The sequence below is a fragment of the Pristiophorus japonicus genome, chromosome 12 (assembly GCF_044704955.1).
Source record: "Pristiophorus japonicus isolate sPriJap1 chromosome 12, sPriJap1.hap1, whole genome shotgun sequence".
NCBI classification, from domain to species: Eukaryota; Metazoa; Chordata; class Chondrichthyes; family Pristiophoridae; genus Pristiophorus; species Pristiophorus japonicus.
In genome coordinates this window covers 65,703,038-65,727,197 of record NC_091988.1, presented here as the reverse complement: position 1 = coordinate 65,727,197, position 24,160 = coordinate 65,703,038, and the positions used below count along the sequence as shown (strand labels likewise).

General features: G+C 45.5%; 1 protein-coding gene across 1 annotated transcript in view; it reads right to left on the bottom strand.

Annotated features, from left to right (window-relative positions):
* Nucleotides 1–24,160, bottom strand: part of slc25a20 (solute carrier family 25 member 20) — a 443,188-nt gene that overhangs the window by 320,650 nt on the left and 98,378 nt on the right. The window contains exon 7 of the mRNA XM_070895604.1: nt 3,511–3,737. Coding sequence (XP_070751705.1) covers nt 3,511–3,737 — 227 coding nt within the window. The remainder of the gene's footprint in view (nt 1–3,510; nt 3,738–24,160) is intronic.

The following is a 24,160-nucleotide window of genomic DNA, read 5'->3' as shown; positions in this document are numbered from 1 at the left end:
CTGGATCAGTTCCTATGGACTGGAAGGTAGCTAACGTAACACCATTTTTTTTTTTAAAAAGGGAGAGAGAAAACAGGGAATTATAGCCTGATATTAGTAGTGGGGAAAATGTTGGAATCAATTATTAAAGATGAAACAGCAGCACATTAGGAAAGCAGTGACAGGATCAGTCCAAGTCAGCATGGATTTATGAAAGGGAAATCATGATTGACAAATCTTCTAGAATTTTTTTAGGAAGTAACTAGTAGAGTGGACAATAGAGAACCAGTGGATGTGGTGTATTTGGACTTTCAAAAGGCTTTTGACAAGGTCCCACACAAGAGATTGGTGTGCAAAATTAAAGCACATGGTATTGGGGGTAATGTATTGACGTGGATCGAGAACTGGTTGGCAGAGAGGAAGCAGAGTCGGGATAAACGGGTCTTTTTCAGAATGGCAGGCAGTGACTAGTGGGCTGCCGCAGGGCTCAGTGCTGGGACCCCAGCTCTTTACAATATACATTAATAATTTAGATGAAGGAATTGAGTGTAATATCTCCAATTTTGCAGATGACACTAAACTGGGTGGCGGTGTGAGCTGTAAGGAGGATGCTAAGAGGCTGCAGGGTGACTTGGACAGGTTAGGTGAGTGGGCAAATGCATGGCAGATCAGTAGAATGTGGATAATGTGGGGTTATCCACTTGGTGGCAAAAACACGAAGACAGAATATTATCTGAATGGCAGATTAGTAAAAGGGCAGGTGCAACAAGACCTGGGTGTCATGGTACATCAGTCATTGAAAGTTGGCATGCAGGTACAGAAGCAGTGAAGGCGGCAAATTGCATGTTGGCCTTCATAGCTAGGGGATTTGAGTATAGGAGCAGGGAGGTCTTACAGGGAGTTGGACAGGGCCTTATTGAGGCCTCACCTGGAATATTGTGTTCAGTTTTGGTCTCCTAATTTGAGGAAGGACGTTCTTGCTATTGAGGGAGTGCAGCCAAGACTGATTCCCGGGGTGGCAGGACTGACATATGAGGAGAGACTGGATCGACTGGGTCTGTATTCACTGGAGTTTAGAAGGATGAGAGGGGATCTCATAGAAACATATAAAATTCTGACGGGACTGGACAGGTTAGATGCAGGAAGAAGGTTCCTGATGTTGGGGAAGTCCAGAACCAGGGGTCACAGTCTAAAGATAAGGGGTAGGCCATTTAGGACCGCGATGAGGAAAAACTTCTTCACTCAAAGAGTTGATAACCTGTGGAATTCTCGACCACAGAGAGTTGTTGATGCCAGTTCGTTAGATATATTCAAGAGGGATCAAGAGGGAGTTAGATATGGCCCTTATGGCTAAAGGGATCAAAGGGTATGGAGAGAAAGCAGGAAAGGGATACTGAGGTGAATGATCAGCCATGATCTTATTGAATGGTGGTGCAGGCTCGAAGGGCCAAATGGCCTACTCCTGCACCTATTTTCTATGTTTCTATGTACTCAAAATGGAGAGTGAACATGTGAGCAACTACACAAACCAACACTGCCTATTTCTATTAATTGAACCAGAATTGTCTTATCAAGCACATACCATACAATATAAAACTCATTAAAATTAATCTACTTGTGCTAGTATTTGGTAACATAAGTATAGATAAAATTTGCTATTTGATTTTATCAAGGGTCTAATAGTACTTTGTTATGTACAAAAGACTTGATTGGACAGACAATCATTTAAAAATGTTAAGCAATATAAGTCTGGCAATCACTCGTTGCTTTGCAAGCAATAATTGTTTTTCCGTGTTAAAATTCTCAATGCAATTCCAATCTGCTCGTGAACACTTGCTTGAATTCTGAAAAACCCAAAGATCTAATACAGTCTCCAAAATATAACAGACCACAGTGTCTGTACATCGATCTATCTGTATTGATCTTGGCACAAGTGATCCATATTAGGTGTAATAGTTCATCTACATGGATGAACTATGGTAGGTTTGTACAACGGTGGAAAAAATAAATAAATAAAAACAATTTAAAATGGCGCCCCCGAGTGATCAGAGAACATTAAACTGACTAAACCAATACTTAAATATTTTCTTTCTGTAGCAAAGCAATTTAAAAGAAAGGATAGAGCTTTAAAAAGATCCCCAAACCAACTAAGTGTAAGGTCTGAAGTAGGGCAGATGGATTTCAATGTAAACATATACAAATACACTACTCTGATTCGACAAGTAGTTAATGGGAAGCCCAATCCCACTGGGATAGCCATCGTGAAAGAGTTCAAAACGATGTATTACGAGACACTACGTAGTCTTTTTTAGAAACTGGCGAAGAAGATATGGCAAACATTTAATGTAATGACGCAACTTAGCAACTTATTCTACTTGCACATGACGACTGCATGATAAAATGACTTGTGACAGTTCCAACCTTCTCAGAACAAAGGCACTATCACTTTAAACGGTACAATACTTCCTTAAGAGAACTTTACATTTACTTTAATATAATAATGTAGTGCTCTAAATTGAATTATTTAATTTGAGAAATTAATTGCAGCTGTATTAATAATGTCATTTTCTGCTAGAAAATATCATTCAACAGAATGTAGAATTCATTGCTATTGAATTGCGATGCACTATCAGCCTGCACAACGATACAAAGTTAATCCTCTTTACAAAATATGATCCCACTTCTAAAATGACAAACCAAAATTAATTTGCATCCAGCCACAGGCTTTGAAGTCTCTTCTAAATTCTCATTTCCTCTACAAGTCTTAAAATGTGTCTTCATCTATTCTTTGCCAAACATGACTGACCACCCGTAACAATCTTTCCTCTCAGCATCTTTCTGTGTCCTTTTTCTCTTGGACATTGCCATTTCACCTTTCTCTTTGCTCTATTTACTCTCTGTGTGGCTTCTGTCCTTGTGTCCTTTACCTTGTACTCCATCTCTTCATACAGATAGCTCACAACTCTCCCTGTGGTGGCCCCCATCCTTTTGCTCTACCTCCTTATTTTATCCTTCATCTCTCACCTCCTACCAACTCATGCCATCCATCTGTAACTCCTTCTCTCTTTATTTACCCCTTTGAGCACTTGTCTCATTTTTCCCTCCTCCCTTCAGTGATCCATCTATTCTTCCCTTACCATCTCCCCACCCTCCCATCACCCAATTATGTGCCGATGCATTTGCTCTCCCTCTCTGCATACCCACCTCTCCTTTTCTCTCTTATCTTTCTCGTTGCCCTTTCTTGCCAAACTCCTTTCTCGTTAAGATGTCCTACCTCCACCTAATGAGAAAGGGATTTAGGGAAGAGATGTCCCATTCCCACCTGATGAGAAAGGGGCTCCCACCTGATGAGAAAGGGGGGGGGGGGGGAAAGAGATGTCCCATCCCCACCTGATGAGGAAGGGGTTTGGAGAAGAGATGTCCCATCTCCACCTCTCTTGACTGTTTAACCCCCTCCCTCTTCTTGCTCTGGAGGACATCCTCTTGTTCGAGTGTGTGTGTCTCTCTCAGGCTTGCTATTTTCTTCCTTACCTTCAAAATCAGAATCAGAATCCGACTCGTTTTCGTCGCCGTTGGAGTCGGTCTGCATGGGATCTCCATCGGTGGCCCTGTGGCTACTAGAGAGCTCCTCCTTCTCCTTCAGCTGGGTGAAGTACTGGATGGCAAACTCCACCAGATCGGGAGGCCGATGCCGCAGCACCTCCACCGTGTAGCCCTGCAGCAGGTCCGTCAGCCCGGGCGGGATCTCGATATTCATTCTCTCTCCCTCTCCACACAACAAAAAAAATAAAAAAAACTCCCCTGATAATTACCGATTATTGGCCGATTAGTCGGTGCCACCCCCTTTTCCCCTCCCTCCCCCCTCCTCCTCACTCCCGCCCGCGCACTCACCGACACCGCCGTCCGATTAACCGGCAACAAAAAAAATCCCCGATACCAAACCGATACCTTCCCGATTAGTCACCGATTAAACCACATTTACCGCCCGAAAACACGATTAAACCGTTTATCGGGGGTTTGTTTCATTCACAAACTTTAGATTTACGCTTAAAAATGTATATTTTGTATAGATTTTTTTTGGCCTCAAGAGTCCATTCGCTCGGGCTCTCGCGCTCCGCTCTGTCACGCCGTCCAATCAAACTTGTTGGCAGGAAGTGATCGGTTTGGTTGATTGGCATGGCGGCGGACCAATGGGCCCTGGAGAAGTGGAGGGAGTCCGGCCAATCGGCACTGGGAGCCACGCGACGAGGGGGCGGGACCTGCTCGCCCCGCCTCCCCTCCCACCAGCAGGTTAGGTTGAGCGCGGGGAGCCCAGCTCCGCCCCCTCCCTCTAGCTGATTGACAGCGCGCACACCCCGCCAGCCAATCAGAGCCGCGCCGCCCGCATTGACGTCATGGACTCAACCCTTGGCTTAGCCTCCACTGTTGTCATGGGAACTGGTATTGAAAAAAACAAGGGGGGAATCCCTTGCACGGGAAAGAAAATGGGAATTCCTGCAACAGCAACATAAAGAAAGAAATGCAACATTTATGCAATTCTTTATTTTTTTAAATATTGCAAGGGTGGTGTTTAAAGCTAAATTCCAATGCAATCATTCTTTTAAACCATCAAAGCAAAAATGCCAAGAATGGATAGACCCGTCTCAAGAATGACTTTTCATAAGAAAATCTAGTTGATAGAGATAGAGATATATACACTAAACATCAGTAAGACAAAGGTCCTCCATCAGCCTGTCCTCGCCGCACAGCACTGCCCCCCAGACATCAAGATCCACGGCGTGGCCCTGGACACCGTGGACCACTTCCCTTAACTTTGGAGCCTCCTAGCAACAAGAGCAGGCATTGACAACGAGATCCAACACCGCCTCCAGTGCGCCAGTGCAGCCTTCGGTCACCTGAGGAAAAGAATATTTGAAGACAAGGCCCTCAAAACTGTCACCAAGCTCATGGTCTACAGGGCTGTAGTAATACCAGCCCTCCTGTATGGCTCAGAGATGTGGACCATGTACAGTAGACACCTCAAGTCGCTGTAAAAATACCACCAGCAATGTTTCCGTAAGATTCTACAAATCCCCTAGGAGAACAGACACACTAACATTAGCGCCCTCGTCCAGGCCAACATCCCCAGCCTTGAAGCACTGACCACACTTGATCAGCTCCGCTGGTCAGGCCACATAATTCGCATGCCAGACACGAGATTCCCAAAGCAAGCGCTCTGCACGGAACTCGTCCACGGCAAACGAGCCAGAGGAAACGTTACACACTCAAAGCCTCCCTGATAAAGTGCAACAGCCCCACTGACACCTGGGAGTCCGTGGCCAAAGACTGCCCTAATGGAGGAAGTGCATCTGGGAGGGCGCTGAACTCCTCGAGTATCGACGCCGAAAGCATGCAGAAATCAAGCGCAGGCAGCGGAAGGAGCGTGCGGCAAACCAGGCTCCCCGCCCACCCTTCCCCTCAACCATTGTCTGTCCCACCTGTGACAGAGACTGTGGTTCTTGTATTAGACTGTACAGCCACCTAAGAACTCATGCTAAGCGTGAAGCAAGTCTTCCTCGATTCCAAGAGACTGCCTATGATGATGATGATGATGATAGTTTTAAATTAAAAACAAAATCTGCAGAGGTTGGAAATATCAAAAGCAAATGTTGGAAATGGGTCAGGTCAGCAACTTACAGAAAGACAGGTTAACATTTTGCACAATGAAAGAAAGACTTGTTTTTATATAGCGCCTTTCATAACCTCAGGATGTCCCAAAGCACTTCAAAGCCAATGAAGAACTTTTGGCGTGTAGTCACTGTTGTAATGTAGGAAACATGGCAGCCAATTTGCGCACAGCAAGCTCCCACAAATAGCAATGTGATAATGACTGGATAATTTGTTTTTAATACATTGGTTGAGGGATAAATATTTGCCAGGGCACTGGGGAAACTCTACAGCTCTTCTTCGAAATTGTGCCATGCAATCTTTTACATCTATCTGAGAGGGCAGACAGGGCCTCGGTTTAACATCTCATCTGAAAAACAGCACCTCTGACAGTGCAGCACTCCCTCAGTACTTCAGTTGAATATCAACCTAAATTCTTGTGCTCATGTCCCTGGAGTGGGCATAAACCCACAACCTTCTGACTCAGAGGCAAGGGTGCTACTCACTGAGCCACGGCTGAGTATAGGCCTTGACAGAAATGGGAACTTAAGAAAGATTGTGGGGTGCCATACTTGTAATTCTGCCGAAATATAACTGATATTGTGAAGAAACCTGAATGAGATGGAAATATTATAAAATTATATTTCATTTGTGCTTGTATCATAATACAATTGCCTGTTATACCACGAAGCCATACAGACCAAAACATGTAAGGTTTGAATACCAGTCTGTGTTGAGCTTAGTGACCTCAGCCAAGCAGCAGTTTGGGTGCTGCAATTGATCTCAGCAAGCCCTGGGGTGGGGGATGGTAAAATTAGCCAGGGCTCGCTGTCCAGCCACCCCTGCTGGAAAATGTCGACATGTGGACTTTATGTGTGGACAGGATTGGGCTTAGCCATGATGCCCTTCACAACCAAATAGCCTGCCGACACTCACTGCCTGGGCACCTGAATGAAGAATGGCCACTTCGTGTGAGTTACTGGAGGGTAGCTGGTGGTCCTGAGCATTGTATCCCAGCATCAGCCAAATCCTTCGGGAAAGTGGAAGAGTAAATTGGGGAATAAAATTATATATATATATCGTACATATATTTAAATATCACATTACTAAATCATGAACAACTAACGGTGGAAGTTGCAAAGGTGGGCTGAAGCAGGATTCTTAGTGATTACTCAGAGAGCATCATGTTGAAGTCATACAAGCTTCCCCCAGACACACACCTAAATATAACAAGACGCCTGGCGACGGGGAGTGTGGGAGCTCTGTGCTTTCTAGTTGCACATGTTTTAGCAAGTGTAGCAGCTGTTGAGTACTACTGAATCATAGTTGAGTTGAATTCCCAAATCACTACAAAGCGAGGTTGTGCCCATTTATGAAGAGGCAAATCTTTCAGGAGAAAGTGCCATGTTTATTTTCAGAGTGATGTGCCTTGGAACATATTGAATTCTTTAACCAAAATGAGTATCAAAATGAGGGAGACTTATCCATGCATTTACTTCACTGACTAGTGTGATTCCTGTTTTCAGACTGTAGTGTGATTCCTATTTTCAAACCTTATTATGGTTACTAAGAGATCTTCTCTGATCACCTGGAGTAAAACTATTTCCAGCTCATTTAAAGCATTTTTATGTTTAAAAACTGGATCCAAAGGCTGCCTGTGCAGCTCTGTCACTGGTGACTGTAGTTACCAATACAACCTACCCTCTTGACCCTGTTGTGGTGATTTTGTCAACAACAACTCTCATTATCTTCATCTATGCAAACATATCTCAGAGTTGATAGTAAGAAAGACTTGCATTTATATAGCACCTTTCACAACCACTGGACATCCCACAGCACTTTGCAGTCAATTAAGTACTTTTTGGAGTGCAGTTACTGTTGCAATATCAGAAACACAGCAAACTCCCACAAACAGCATTGTGATAAGGAAATGACAGATAATCTGCTTTTTTGTTAAGTTGATTGAGGGACAAATATTGACCAGGACACCAGGGAGCAGCGCCCCTGCTCTTCTGCCATGGGATTTTTTTATATCCACCTGAGAGAGCAGACAGAGCTTTAATTTGTCTCATCCAAAGGACAGCACCTCCGACAGCGCAGCATTCCCTCCGTACTGCACTGGAAAGTCAGCCTAGATTTTTTTTTATGTTTAAGTTCTTGGAGTGGGACTTGAACCTACAACCTTCTAACTCAGAGGCGAGTGTGCTACCCACTGAGCCACAGCTGACACCAAGCCCTGACAATCCAATCACGAGGCCCAGGCAAATCACGTTCTATTTGTACTTGCATTGTTTATTTGTTTGAATTTCATGGCTCTGGGGCCTTGGAAAGGGCTGTTGTTACATTTGTAGATAAATCCTAAATCGCAACACCAAGACCTGCCAGTAGAAGCAATCTGAGAAACATGCAAATTTAACAAGAACATGGATTTGAACTTTCTATGTCATGTTTCATTATTTCTGGGTGTGTACCCATCCTACATTGTGGACGGGGAGAAATTTAGGATTCAGCAGAGGAGGACAAAGGGTTTAATTAAGAGGGAGAAAATAGAGTATGAGAGGAAGCTTGCCGGAAACATAAAAACTGACTGCAAAAGCTTCTAGAGATATGTGAAGAGAAAAAGATTAGTGAAGACAAACGAAGGTCCCTTGCAGTCGAATTTGGGTGAATTTATAATGGGGAACAAAGAAGTGGCAGACCAATTGAACAAGTACTTTGGTTCTGTCTTCACAAAGGAAGACACAAATAACCTTCCAGATGTAATAGGGGACCGAGGGTGTAGTGAGAAGGAGGAACTGAAGGATATCCTTATTAGGCAGGAAATTGTGTTAGGGAAATTGACGGGATTGAAGGCCGATAAATCCCCAGGGCCTGATAGTCTCCATCCCAGGGTACTTAAGGAAGTGGCCCTAGAAATAGTGGATGCATTAGTGATAATTTTCCAGCAGTCTATCGACTCTGGATCAGTTCCCATGGATTGGAGGGTTGCTAATGTAACACCACTTTTTAAAAAAGGAGGGAGAGAGAAAACGGATAATTATAGATGGGTTAGCCTGACATCAGTAGTGGGGAAAAGGTTGGAATCAATCATTAAGGATGAAATAGCAGCGCATTTGGAAAGCAGTGACAGGATTGGTCCAAGTCAACATGGATTTATGAAAGGGAAATCATGCTTGACAAATCTTCTGGAATTTTTTGAGGATGTAACTAGTAGAGTGGCCAAGGGAGAACCAGTGCTGTATTTGGACTTTCAAAAGGCTTTTGACAAGGTACCACACAAGAGATTGGTGTGCAAAATCAAAGCACATGGTACTGTGGGTAATATACTGATGTGGATAGAGAACTGGCTGGCAGACAGGAAGCAGAGAGTTGGGATAAACGGATCCTTTTCAGAATGGCAGGCAGTGACTAGTGGAGTGCCGCAGGGCTCGGTGCTGGGACTCCAGCTCTTTACAATATATATTAATGATTTAGATGATGGAATTGAGTGTAATATCTCCAAGTTTGCAGATGACACTAAACTGGGTGGTGGTGTGAGCTGTGAGGAGGATGCTAAGAGGCTGCAGGGTGACTTAGACAGGTTAGGCGAATGGGCAAATGCATGGCAGATGCAGTATAATGTGATAAATGTGAGGTTATCCACTTTGGGGGCAAAAACACAAAGACAGAATATTATCTGAATGGCGGCAGATTAGGAAAAGGGAGGTGCAGCGGGACCTGGGTGTCATGGTTCATCAGTCCATGAAAGCTGGCATGCAGGTACAGCAGGCGGTGAAGAAGGCAAATGGTATGTTGGCCTTCATAGCAAGGGGATTTGAGTATAGGAGCAGGGAAGTCTTACTGCAGTTGTACAGGGCCTTGGTGAGGCCCCACCTGGAATATTGTGTTCAGTTTTGGTCTCCTAACCTGAGGAAGGACATTCTTGCTATTGAGGAAGTGCAGCGAAGATTCACCAGACTGATTCCAGGGATGGCAGGACTGACATATGAGGAGAGACTGGAGCAACTGGGACTTTATATACTGGAGTTTAGAAGGATGAGAGGGGATCTCATCGAAACATATAAAATTCTGACGGGACTGGACAGGTTAGATGCGGGAAGAATGTTCCCAATGTTGGGGAAGTCCAGAACCAGGGGACACAGTCTTGAGATAAGGGGCAGACCATTTAGGACTGAGATGAGGAGAAACTTCTTCACTCAGAGAGTTGTTAACCTGTGGAATTCCCTGCCACAGAGAGTTGTTGATGCCAGTTCATTGGATATATTCAAGAGGGAGTTAGATATGGCCCTTACGGCTAAAGGGATCAAGGGGTATGGAGAGAAAGCAGGAAAGGAGTACTGAGGGAATGATCAGCCATGATCTTATTGAATGGTGGTGCAGGCTCGAAGGGCCGAATGGCCTACTCCTGCACCTAGTTTCTATGTTTCTATGTTTCTATATGAGCAAATACTCTGAAACAATTTTTTTGATAAGATGCTTGTGTCAGCTGTGGTTCAGTGGGTAGCACCCTCGCCTCCAAGTCAGAAGATTGTGAGTTCAAGTCGTACTCCAGGGAGTTGAGCACAAAAATCAATGCTGAGGAAGCGCTGCACTGTCGGAGGTTCCGTCTTTCAGATGAGACGTAAAACCAAGGCCCCGCCTGCTCTCTCAGGTGGACGTAAAAGAACGTATTTCGAAGAAGAGTAGGGGAGTTCTCCCCAGTGTCCTGGCCAATATTTATCTCTCAATCAACATAACTAAAAAACAGATTATCTGGTCATTATCACATTGCTGTTTGTGGGAGCTTGCTGTGCGCAAATTGGCTGCCGTGTTTCCAGCATTACAACAGTGAGTACACTTCAGAAAATACTTAATTGGCCTAAAAGCACTTTGGGACGTCGGATGGTTGTGAAAGGTGCCACATAAATGCAAATCTTTCTTTTTTTATATATATATAATTTTTGCAAAAGTCACAAAGGAAACAAAATTATGCAACAAAGTAAATGCAGTAAGGTAAAATATAATCATTGACGCATCCACAAGCTAATCGAAACTGGGGCATGTCACCTCGCAAAACCTTTAAGTAAATTGCAAACATTGCGTTTTTGCAGGGCAGAGGGCATACTATTCCTGTCTTGTCTAGCATGGTGGTAATATTGTTTAAAGCATATTCTGGAATCATTAGATAACAACAACCACAACTTGCATTTATATAGCTCCTTTAACATAGGTAAACATCCCAAAGCGCTTCACAAGGGCGTTATCAGACAACATTTGACATCGAGCCACATAAGGGGATATTAGAACAGGTGACCAAAAGCTTGGTTGAAGTGTTTTAAGGAGCATCTTAAAGGAAGGAGAGGCAGAGAGGTTTAGGGAGCGAATTCCAAAGCTGAGGGTCCTAAGCAGCTGAAGACATGACCATCAATAGTGGAGCGATGAAAATCGAGAATTTGCAAGTGACCTACCTAGTTGTTACTTATGCCTAACTGGTAGTAGTTGTACTGGGTGTGCGAAAAGCAGGCAGACAAAGATCCAGTCTCCACAACCTGCACTCCCAACGGAATTTCTTTATTAAAATGGCTCTGTAAAAAGCACACACGGTACCCACTTTCAATCGGGTTCCCTGCAGAATAGGGAGAACCTGCCTGTGATTTCCATAATAATAGAATCATAGAATCATAGAACAGTACAGCACAGAATGAGGCCATTCGGCCCATTGAGTCTGCACCGACTCTTTCGAAGAGTAATCCAGTTAGTCCCACTCCTCCGCTCTTTTCCCATATCCCTGCAATTCTTCCTCCATCAAATATTTATCCAATTCCCCTTTGAAGGCTACTATTGAATCTGTATCCACCGCCCTATCAGGCAGTGCGTTCCAAATTCTAGCCACTCGTTGTGTAAAAATGTTTTTCCTCATGTCGCCTCTGGTCCTTTTGCCAATCACATTAAATCCGTGCCCTTTGGTTATCGACCCTTCAGCCATTGGAAACAGTTTCTCTTTATTTACTCTATCAAATCCCCTCATGATTTTGAATAGCTCAATCAAATCTCCTCTTAGCCTTCTCTGCTCCAAGGAGAACAACGCCAGCTTCTCTAATCTATCCACGTAACTATAATTCTTCATCCCTGGAACCTTTCCAGTCAATCTCTTCGTATCCTCTCCAAAGCCTTCACATCCTTTCTAAAGTGTGGTGCCAAGAATTGGACACAGAATTAGCTTCTCCGAATCAGCTACTTTCCAGTATAGTTCTGACCAGGCTCTAAGCGGAATGGCCAATTTACTTTTCCAGTTTCTGATTTTTGAGGTTGTTATTTGGGTTTATGGAGTAAGTATCTTCAGTTTGTTCAGACTCGCTATACTAATCTCATTCTTTCCCAAACCACAAGCCTAATAAAGTGTCAGCTTTAGCTCAGTTGGTAGCACTTTTGACTCTCAGCCAGAAGGTTATGGGTTCAAGTCCCACTCCAAATATCACAGCACAAAATCTCAGCTGACACTCCAATGCAGTGCTGAGGGAGCACTGCAGGAGGTTTTATCTTTCAGCTGAGATGATAAACTGAAGTCCTGACTACTCTCTCAGGTGGATATAAAAGATCCCACAGCACTGTTTCACAGAAGAGCAGGGGAGTTATCCCCAGTATCCCAGCCAACATTTATCCCCCAATCCACATCACTAAAACAGATTATTTAGTCATTATCACATTGCTACCTGTGGGATCTTGCTTGCACACGTGGGCTGCTGTGTTTCCGACATTACAGTGACTGCACTTCAAAAGTTACTTCATTGGCTGTAAAGTGCTTTGGAATGTCCTGATGTCGTGAAAGGCGCTATATAAATGCAAGCACTTTCTTTAATATTCTTGAACTCCTGCTTCCCTTAAACCCCAATCTTAGGATTATCTAACCACCACAGACCAGAACTTCCGGGTGTAATGTATTAGCTTCATGGGTTCTTTGCTTAAGAATTCATAACAACACATTGCTATTAAGAACTAGTTGGTTTATTGGCAAAAGGTTTAACAATCACACTACAAAATAAAACTGAGATGAGGAGAAATTTCTTCTCAGAGGGTTGTAAATCTATGGAATTCTCTGCCTCAGAGAGCTGTGGAAGCTGGGTCATTGAATATATTTAAGGCGGAGATAGACAGATTTTTGAGCGATAAAGGAGTAAAGGGTTATGGGGAGCGGGCGGGGAAGTGGAGCTGAGTCCATGATCAAATCAGCCATGATCTTGTTGAATGATGAAGCAGGCTCGAGGGGCCAAATGGCCTACTCCTGCTCGTGTTTCTTATGTTCTTATGTTCTTATTACCAGTTCAACCACCAGGCTCACAATCACCTGTCTCATCATGGATCCCCCGAACCCAATTGGCTGGGGTTTTATTGAATCTTGTGAACATCGCATGACTGGCGAAGCCATTCCCAACTCAACAGCTGTACAACCATTTTGGCTATTTTGTGTAAAAGATAAAATTCCTTATTAAAGGGGCACTAGAACCAACAAATTAACAAATAAAACTTTTTAGAAACTTTAAATAGTCAAATTAAAATTCGGTTGTGGGAGTGAGGATGCACTCCAGTCCCTCCGGTGCCCACCTCTCGCAGAAGGCGGCGAACGTTCTGGTGGACACCGCATGCTCCATCTCCAGAGACACCCTGGTGCGAACGTAGCCACGGAAGAGAGGCAGGCAGTTAGGCTGAACGACCCCTTTGGCCGCCCGCTGCCTGAACTGGTTAATGGCCACCTTGGCCAGGCCCAGGAGCAGTCCTACGAGGAGGCCCACTGACCTGCCCACTCCCCTCTGCACTGGACGCCCAAAGATCAGGAGTGTCTGTAATGCACTTATGAATGACTCCACGAGGCAACGTGTTGTACTCAAACTGTTGTGACCTTGGTCCTTTATTTGTAACTCCAGAGTGAAGCACAAGATTGGTCAGCCTTTTATACTGGTCCCTGCAAACCTATGTAGGTGACCCTCAGGTCTCCCACCACAGTGCCCTTTGGTGGACAGCCTCTGCCACAGGGGCAGGAAACCCCAGTCTCCACCAGTTGCACCCTCTAGTGGTGCCAGCATGTATATACACAGTGTAAACCTTATTGATAGTACATCAGGTAACAAGTCTCCATCCTTTGCAACTAGACAGTGACGACACAGAGACTATAGTCTGCATATATAACAAGGAGTGTGGGACTGAAGTGCATCAAAAATCAAGGAGCAACTCCTTCAAATAATGGAACAGGGGCTGCAACCTCACACATTGCACATATACATGGAACACGGACTCATCCAGACCGCAAAAATTGCAGGCTCAACAGCTCTACCGGAGGCGGAGCGGCAGTCATCGGAGGCGGAGCGGCAGTCGGGAGTTCGTTGCTGGGGCCTACAAAAGGCACAGCAGGGAGTCCGGGGAGCAGCGTCGTCGGAGGCGGAGCGGCAGTCGGGAGTTCGTGCTGAGGCGGAGCTTGTGCAGCTGCAGCAGGGGTAGAAGTAGAAAGAAATCAAAAGGTGACATCACAGCCAAGGGGGTAAGTGATTGGCTGGTGATTGGTAAGTAGCTTTTCTTTTTTCTTTTCTCTTTCAGTAAGTAACATTTAGCATTGTTGTTGCCAATTTAAGTTAATCTAAGGGTAAAGTCATGGCAGAACTGCTCGGACACATGTTATGCTCCTCCTGTACCATGTGGGAAGTCATGGATGCCTCCGTTGTCCCTGACGACTACGGGTGCGGGAAGTGCATCCGCCTCCAGCTCCTGACGGACCGCATTGCGGAACTGGAGCTGCGGGTGGATTCACTCTGGAGCATGCACGATGCTGAGAATGATGTGAATAGCACGTTTAGTGAGTTGGTCTTACCGCAGGTAAAGGGTACACAGCCAGATGGGGAATGGAAGACCAACAGGAAGAGTAGTGCAAGGAAGGTGGTGCAGGGATCCCCTGCAGTCATCCCCTGCAAAACAGATACACCGCTTTGGGTACAGTTGAGGGGGATGACTCATCAGGGGAGGACAGCAGCAGCCAAGTTCATGGCACCATGGCCCGTTCTGCTACACAGGAGGGCAGGAAAAAGAGTGGGAGAGCCATAGTGATAGGGGACTCAATTGTAAGGAGAATAGATAGGCGTTTCTGCGGCCGCAACCTAGACTCCAGAATGGTATGTTGCCTCCCTGGTGCAAGGGTCAAGGATGTCTCGGAGCGGGTGCAGGACATTCTGAAAAGGGAGGGTGAACAGCCAGTTGTCGTGGTGCATATAGGTACCAACGACATAGGTAAAAAATGGGATGAGGTCCTACGAGATGAATTTAAGGAGCTTGGAGTTAAATTAAAAAGTAGGACCTCAAAAGTAGTGATCTCAGGATTGCTACCAGTGCAACTTACTAGTCAGAGTAGGAATCACAGGATAGCTCAGATTAATACGTGGCTTCAGCAGTGGTGCAGAAGGGAGGGAATCAAATTCCTGAGACATTGGAACCGGTTCTGGGGAAAGTTGGACCAGTACAAACCGGACGGTCTGCACCTGGGCAGGACCGGAACCAATGTCCTAGGGGCAGTGTTTGCTAGTGCTGTTGGGGAGGAGTTAAACTAATGTGGCAGGGGGATGATAACCTATGCAGGGAGACAGAGGGAAATAAAATGGAGTCAGAAGCAAAAGATAGAAAGGAGAATAGTAAAAGTGGAGGGCAGAGAAACCTAAGGCAAAAAACAAAAAGGGCCACATTACAGCAAAATTCTAAAGGGGAAAAGTGTGTTAAAAAGACAAGCCTTAAGGCTCTGTGCCTCAATGCGAGGGGTATTCGGAATAAGGTGGACGAGTTAACTGCGCAGATAGTAGTTAACGGGTATGATGTAATTGGCATCACGGAGACATGGCTCCAGGGTGACCAAGGCTGGGAACTTAACATCCAAGAGTATTCAGCATTTAGGAAGGATAGAAAGAAAGGAAACGGAGGCGGGGGGGCATTGCTGGTTAAAGAGGAAATTAATGCAATAGTAAGGAAGGACATTAGCCTGGATGATGTATAATCGGTATGGGTGGAGCTACAGAATACCAAAGGGCAGAAAACACTAGTGGGAGTTGTGTACAGACCACCAAACAGTAGTAGTGAGGTTGGGGACAGCATCAAACAAGAAATAAGGGATGTGTGCACTAAAGATACAGCAGTTATTATGGGCGACTTTAATTTACATATTGATTGGGCTAACCAAACTGGTAGCAATGCGGTGGAGGAGGATTTCCTGGAGTGTATTAGGGATGGTTTTCTCGACCAATATGTCGAGGAACCAACTAGAGAGCTGGTCATCCTCGACTGGGTGATGTGTAATGAGAAGGGACTAATTAGCAATCTTGTTGTGCGCGGCCCCTTGGGGATGAGTGACCATAATATGGTAGAGTTCTTTATTGAAATGGAGAGTGACACAGTTAATTTGGAAACTAGGGTCCTGAACTTAAGGAAAGGTAACTTTGACAGAATGAGGCGTGAATTGGCTAGAATAGACTGGCAAAGGATACTTAAAGGGTTGACGGTGGATAAGCAATGGCAAACATTTAAAGATCACATGGATGAACTTCAACAATTGTACATCCCTGTCTGGAATAAAAATAAAACGGGGAAGGTGGCTGAACCATGGCTAACAAGGGAAATTAAGGATAATGTTAAAGCCAAGGAAGAGGCATATAATCTGGCTAGAAAAAGCAACAAACCTGAGGACTGGGAGAAATTTAGAATTCAACAGAGGAAGACTAAGGGTTTAATTAAGAGGGGGAAAATAGAGTACGAAAGGAAGCTTGCAGGGAACATAAAAACAGACTGCAAAAGCTTCTATAAATATGTGAAGAGAAAAAGATTAGTGAAGACAAACGTAGGTCCCTTGCAGTTGAACTCAGGTGAATTTATAATGGGGAACAAAGAAATGGCAGACCAATTGAACAAATACTTCGGTTCTGTCTTCACGAAGGAAGACACAAATAACCTTCCGAATGTACTAGGGGACAGTAGGTCTAGTGAGAAGGAGGAACTGAAGGATATCCTTATCAGGCGGGAAATTGTGTTAGGGAAATTGATGGGATTGAAGGTCAATAAATCCCCGGGCCTGATAGTCTGCATCCCAGGGTACTCAAGGAAGTAGCCCTAGAAATAGTGGAAGCATTGGTGATCATTTTCCAACAGTCTATTGACTCTGGATCAGTTCCTATGGACTGGAGGGTAGCTAATGTAACACCACTTTTTAAAAAAGGAGGGAGAGAGAAAATGGGTAATTATAGACCAGTTAGCCTGACATCAGTAGTGGGGAAAATGTTGGAATCAATCATTAAGGATGAAACAGCAGCGCATTTGGAAAGCAGTGACAGGATTGGACCAAGTCAGCATGGATTTATGAAAGGGAAATCATGCTTGACGAATCTTCTGGAATTTTTTGAGGATGTAACTAGCAGAGTCGACAAGGGAGAAGCAGTGGATGTGGTGTATTTGGACTTTCAAAAGGCTTTTGACAAGGTCCCGCACAAGAGATTGGTGTGCAAAATCAAAGCGCATGGTATTGGGGATAATGTATTGACGTAGATAGAGAACTGGTTGGCAGACAGGAAGCAGAGAGTCGGGATAAACGAGTCCTTTTCAGAATGGCAGGCAGTGACTCGTGGAGTGCCGCAGGGCTCAGTGCTGGGACCTCAGCTCTTTACAATATACATTAACGATTTAGATGAAGGAATTGAGTGTAATATCTCCAAGTTTGCGGATGACACTAAACTAGCTGGTGGTGTGAGTTGTGAGGAGGACGCTAAGAGGCTGCAGGGTGACTTGGACAGGTTAGGTGAGTGGGCAAATGCATGGCAGATACAGTATAATGTGGATAAATGTGAGGTTATCCATTTTGGGGGCAAAAATACAAAGGCAGAATATTATCTGAATGGCGGCAGATTAGAAAAAGGGGAGGTGCAACGAGACCTGGGTGTCATGGTTCATCAGACATTGAAAGTTGGCATACAGGTACAGCAGGCGGTGAAGAAGGCAAATGGTATATTGGCCTTCATAGCTAGGGGATTTGAGTATAGGAGCAGGGAGAACTTACTGCAGTTGTACAGGGCCTTAGTGAGGCCTCACCTGGAATATTGTGTTCAGTTTTGGTCTCCTATTCTGAGGAAGGACATTCTTACTATTGAGGGAGTGCAGCGAAGGTTCACCAGACTGATTCCAGGGATGGCTGGGCTGTCATATGAGGAGAGCTTGGATCAACCGGGCCTTTATTCACTGGAGTTTAGAAGGATGAGAGGGGATCTCATAGAAACGTATAAGATTCTGACAGAATGGGACAGGTTAGATGCGGGAAGAATGTTCCCGATGTTGGGGAAGTCAAGAACCAGGGAACACAGTCTAAGGATAAGGGGTAAACCATTTAGGACTGAGATGAGGAGAAAATTCTTCACTCAGAGAGTTGTTAACCTGTGGAATTCTCTACCGCAGAGAGTTGTTGATGCCAGTTCATTGGATATATTCAAGAGGGAGTTAGATATGGCCCTTACGACTAAGGGGATCAAGTGGTATGGCGAGAAAGCAGGAAAGGGGTACTGAGAGAATGATCAGCCATGATCTTATTGAATGGCGGTGCAGGCTCGAAGGGCCGAATGGCCTACTCCTGCACCTATTTTCCATGTTTCTATGTTTCTATGTTACCAACCTGTGAGTATACATTATACCTGAGGCACTTGCTTAAGGTGGGCGCCAGAAATTCGGAGTGGATACTTGCCGCACTGTCGAAGGTGGAGGGGTGACTGAGGGCAGGAACAGGAGGGCTGATGTGGCCATAGAGGCTTTAAGTTTCCAATTCAGTGGTGATCCTTTGCTTCGATGTCTCTCTCTCCTCACTCTGTCTGAGATCAATTGCTGTGTACCAAGTCCCGCTCACCCATCACCTCTGTGCTCACTGACCTACATTGGCTTCCGGTTAAGCAACACCTTGATTTCAAAATTCTCATCCTTGTTTTCAAATCCCTCCATGGCCTGGCCCCTCCCTATCTCTGTAATCTCCTCCAGCCCCACAACCCTCTGGGATGTCTGTGCTCCTCTAATTCTGGCATCTTGAGCATCCCCAATTTCCATCACTCCCCCATTGGTGGCCGTGCCTTCTGCTGCCGAGGCCCCAAGCTCTGGAATTCCCTCCCTTGGTGCAAGGCCAATGCCGCCCTTGGCTAAGGCACAACTTCAAGAAAGTTTTGCTCTGCATGTGACTTGTACTATGTTATATTACTATACTTACTTATACTACCTCAAATTCTGACCTCTTGAGCATCCCTGATTATAACTGCTCAACCATTGGTGGCCGTGCCTTTCGTTGCCTCAGCCCCAAGCTCTGGAACTCCCTGCCTAAACTTCTCCGCCTCTCTATCTCCCTTTTCTCCTTTAAGACGCTCCTTAAAACCTGCCTCTTTGATCGAGCTTTTGGTCGCCTACCGTAATTTCTTTTCATGTGGCTTGGTGTCAAATTTATCTGTTTTGTCTTATAACACTGCTGTGAAGCATCTTGGGAGGTTTACTACGTTAAAGGCGCTATATAAATAAAAGCTGTTGCTGTTGTTGTTATTACATCGAGGCCTGATCCTGTAGTGTTTAATGCTGAAATGTTCTGTTCCTCAGCACTTAATGTGCTCAAAATTCATTCTTCCTTCCAAAAAAAAATGTACAATTCGCCACATAATTGAAAAATTTCCTTGCTTCAAAGTGACAAAAACAAAGCAATAAAACCAGAAGCTGTAAATAAATGACTTCAGTGGGTGTCAAAGTTCTCTTCATGTTAATATATCAGAACCTCTGCTGGAAACAAGACTTAATTGAAGATGTTTTTTATGATTTCAGAAAAGGTCAAGGTACTTACAAATAGAAAGCTGTCAAATATTGACACGATATTATGTATTAAGAAGTTATTTTTTTTCACCAAAATCAAGTGGATCACAGTATGAAGGCTGTCGTAGCAATGTCAGTTTGGCTCAGTTGGTTGCACTCGTCTCTCAGGCCCCACTTCAGAGTTTGAGCACATAATCTCAGCTGAGGGAATCCCCCCAATCCACACTTCAACTCACACCCCAACAGTGAAATAACAATAAAAACAACAATAAACAATGAACAATATCAACATATAAAAAACGATAAAGCATTCCCCTCCTTACCTGCGGCCACGTTTCCCTCCAGGTCCTGTACTCCCCCATGTCCTAGCCCCACTCACCCACCCGGGTACCGAGATGAAGCTGGCGTGTAGCGGGCAACAGCAAGACATCCTGTCATGGTGGGGGTGATGATGGCGCGATCGGCTGTTGTAGGGGTGTTGGAGGGAAAGACAAAGTGAGGGAATTGCCTTCCGAGTCGTCTTCCTCCTGACTCGCTTGTGTGCTGGTGCTGGTGGTATGTTGGATGACGGCACCTTGGGGTTCAATACCGTGTCCAGCCACTATTGCCGCAAGGCATCAACGGAGGTAGTCGTCGCACGCATCTCCCGGATCATCTGCTGCATATCCTCCGAATTGCGAGCACATGCCAGGGAGATGTCCCTCGTAAATTCCACAAATGCCTGGAGATGCTCGTGACTAATCACGACACTCTCCTCGCACAGTCTGGTCAAGCCTTCGATTCGATCAGCCAGAGAAGGTGTGTGTTGACCTCGCTGACCCGACCTCCGTGGGGTCGGCGTGTGCACTAAACACCTTGGCGTCACCGGCTGCACGCCACTTGGTCCCGCTACCTCTTCCATCGAAACAGACGTTGTGGCTGCAGGTCCCACAGGTACATCAGGCATGGGGATGGTAGGAGCATCCTCCTCTGTTTCCATATATTCCTCCTCCTCCTCATGGTCTGTGCTCTCTTCCTCCTCCCCTCCCGTGGTGAGGACCATCTGCTGCTGGAGGGGGAGGGGTTCCGGTCGCGCCTCGCTGCACATGGACGTTGGTGGACCTTCAAAACACAATTGAGCTTATTAAAACAGAAGGGTACACATTCTTGCGCTGAGTTGCGCTGGCATACGAAGGAGGACCAGCACTACTACAATAAATAGAGACCAAGAGACGTTACGTAACATTGCATCACATGGTGGTACATATGGTGGTAAATCCAAGTTGAAATTCAGTGACCCAGAGAGCTCCGGAGGCTGGATCAGTTGGAGAAAGACAGAATGATAAGGGAGTGAATGTTTATGGGGAGCCGACAGAGAAGGGGACAGATGGCCAGATCGCCTGCTCCTGCTCTTATCTCTTGTCAACTTGCGAATAGCACAGAGGCTGCATGGGAATCAGGATAGCTGCATGTATAACATGACATCATTCGTATATTATAATTAAATGACCTTACATTATTTTAACACTGCTTGACGTATTACTCACGTGATGCAAGGGAGGGCTCTACCTCACCATGGGTGGCCGACCGAGTGTGGCTGCCGACCAGTGCCGCAGCGCGTTCCAACTCGGTGAGCTGCATTAGCTGTGCGGGTCCACCTCCGCTCTGCCCGATTCTTAGATATCTTCCTCTGCAAACATGACAAGAGCATGGCATAAGCTAATTGACTAGGTACTATCATGGAAAGACAACAGTTTCCAACGTTATATGCTAATAGGGTTTGATGCATGGTTATAATCAAGATCGTGTTTAGGATCTAATGCTTGACACAAACATCTCTCTTGACTACAATCTCCATTGAACTTGCCAATGAAAGGAGCTAATGTCCCAAAGAATCCCAGGGCAGACAGTGAGCAAGGGCAGCTCTCCCTCAGTCCATGCTGGGTCATCATCATCATCCATCATCATAGGCAGTCCCTCGGAATTGAGGAAGACTTGCTTCCACTCCTGAAGTGAGTTCTTTGGTGGCTGAACAGTCCAATACAAGAGCCACAGACTCTTTAACAAGTGGGACAGACATTCGCCGAGGGAAGGGATGGGTGGGACTGGTTTACCGCACGCTCCTTCCGCTGCCTGCGCTTGACCTCTTCACGCTCTCGGCGTTGACATTCGAAGAGCTCAATGCCCTCCCTGATGCACTTTCTCCACCTAGGGCAGTCTTCGGCCAGGCACTCCCAGGTATCAGTAGTGATGTTGCACTTTACCAGGAAGGCTTTAAGGTGTCCTTGTAACGTTTCCGCTGCCCACCTTTGGCTCGGTTGCCGTGAAGGAGCAATACAGAACGGGCCTCAGCGATGTGGAAGGCGGGGCTTCCCTCGCAACGGCTCTCTGCGCAGCCCAAGGAAGTGGCATACAAATTGGCCAGAAATAGCAGCGAACCCGGGGACTGGGAGAAATTTAGAACTCAGCAGAGGAGGACAAAGGGTTTGATTAGGGCAGGGAAAATGGAGTACGAGAAGAAGCTTGCAGGGAACATTAAGACGGATTGCAAAAGTTTCTATAGATATGTAAAGAGAAAAAGGTTAGTAAAGACAAACGTAGGTCCCCTGCGGTCAGAATCAGGGGAAGTCATAACGGGGAACAAAGAAATGGCGGACCAATTGAACAAGTACTTTGGTTCGGTATTCACTGAGGAGGACACAAACAACCTTCCGGATATAAAAGGGGTCGGAGGGTCTAGTAAGGAGGAGGAACTGAGGGAAATCCTTATTAGTCGGGAAATTGTGTTGGGGAAATTGATGGGATTGAAAGCCGATAAATCCCCAGGGCCTGATGGACTGCATCCCAGAGTACTTAAGGAGGTGGCCTTGGAAATAGTGGATGCATTGACAGTCATTTTCCAACATTCTATTGACTCTGGATCAGTTCCTATGGAGTGGAGGGTAGCCAATGTAACCCCACTTTTTAAAAAAGGAGGGAGCGGGAAAACAGGGAATTATAGACCGGTCAGCCTGACATTGGTAGTGGGTAAAATGATGGAATCAATTATTAAGGATGTCATAGCAGTGCATTTGGAAAGAGGTAATATGATAGGTCCAAGTCAGCATGGATTTGTGAAAGGGAAATCATGCTTGACAAATCTTCTGGAATTTTTTGAGAATGTTTCCAGTAGAGTGGACAAGGGAGAACCAGTTGATGTGGTATATTTGGACTTTCAGAAGGCTTTCGACAAGGTCCCACACACAAGAGATTAATGTGCAAAGTTAAAGCACATGGGATTGGGGGTGGTGTGCTGATGTGGATTGAGAACTGGTTGGCAGACAGGAAGCAAAGAGTAGGAGTAAATGGGGACTTTTCAGAATGGCAGGCAGTGACTAGTGGGGTACCGCAAGGTTCTGCGCTGGGGCCCCAGCTGTTTACACTGTACATTAATGATTTAGACGAGGGGATTAAATGTAGTATCTCCAAATTTGCGGATGACACTAAGTTGGGTGGCAATGTGAGCTGCGAGGAGGATGCTATGAGGCTGCAGAGCGACTTGGATAGGTTAGGTGAGTGGGCAAATGCATGGCAGATGAAGTATAATGTGGATAAATGTGAGGTTATCCACTTTGGTGGTAAAAACAGAGAGACAGACTATTATCTGAATGGTGACAGATTAGGAAAAGGGGAGGTGCAAAGAGACCTGGGTATCATGGTACATCAGTCATTGAAGGTTGGCATGCAGGTACAGCAGGCGGTTAAGAAAGCAAATGGCATGTTGGCCTTCATAGCGAGGGGATTTGAGTACAGGGGCAGGGAGGTGTTGCTACAATTGTACAGGGCCTTGGTGAGGCCACACCTGGAGTATTGTGTACAGTTTTGGTCTCCTAACCTGAGGAAGGACATTCTTGCTATTGAGGGAGTGCAGCGAAGGTTCACCAGACTGATTCCCGGGATGGCGGGACTGACCTATCAAGAAAGACTGGATCAACTGGGCTTGTATTCACTGGAGTTCAGAAGAATGAGAGGGGACCTCATAGAAACGTTTAAAATTCTGACGGGGTTAGACAGGTTAGATGCAGGAAGAATGTTCCCAATGTTGGGGAAGTCCAGAACCAGGGGACACAGTCTAAGGATAAGGGGGAAGCCATTTAGGACCGAGATGAGGAGGAATTTCTTCACCCAGAGAGTGGTGAACCTGTGGAATTCTCTACCACAGAAAGTTGTTGAGGCCAATTCACTAAATATATTCAAAAAGGAGTTAGATGAAATCCTTACTACTAGGGGAATCAAGGGGTATGGTGAGAAAGCAGGAATGGGGTACTGAAGTTGCATGTTCAGCCATGAACTCATTGAATGGCGGTGCAGGCTAGAAGGGCCGAATGGCCTACTCCTGCACCTATTTTCTATGTTTCTATGTTAATGCTGCATTGTCAGGAGGCATTTCAGGTGAGACGTTAAACCAAGGCCTGATCTCTCTGTTCGTATGGGTTTGAAAGAGAGGGGGAGCTCTCCTAGTTTCCTATTTCCTGCAATTTTCCTCCAAAAAAGTTCATGCCACTTCCCCTCCCCCGCCCTCCCACCCCCATACCACCCCAAATTGTCCCAGTTTCATCAAGTGAGCATCGTACACTTGTGCTTCAGGCATTCTATTTAGCTTTATTCTATTTGGACAATAAATAGTCTTCCTTGCTTTCTTTAGTTTTTTTTATCACTTTATCGCTGCACTGTCAGAGGTGCCGTCTTTTGGATG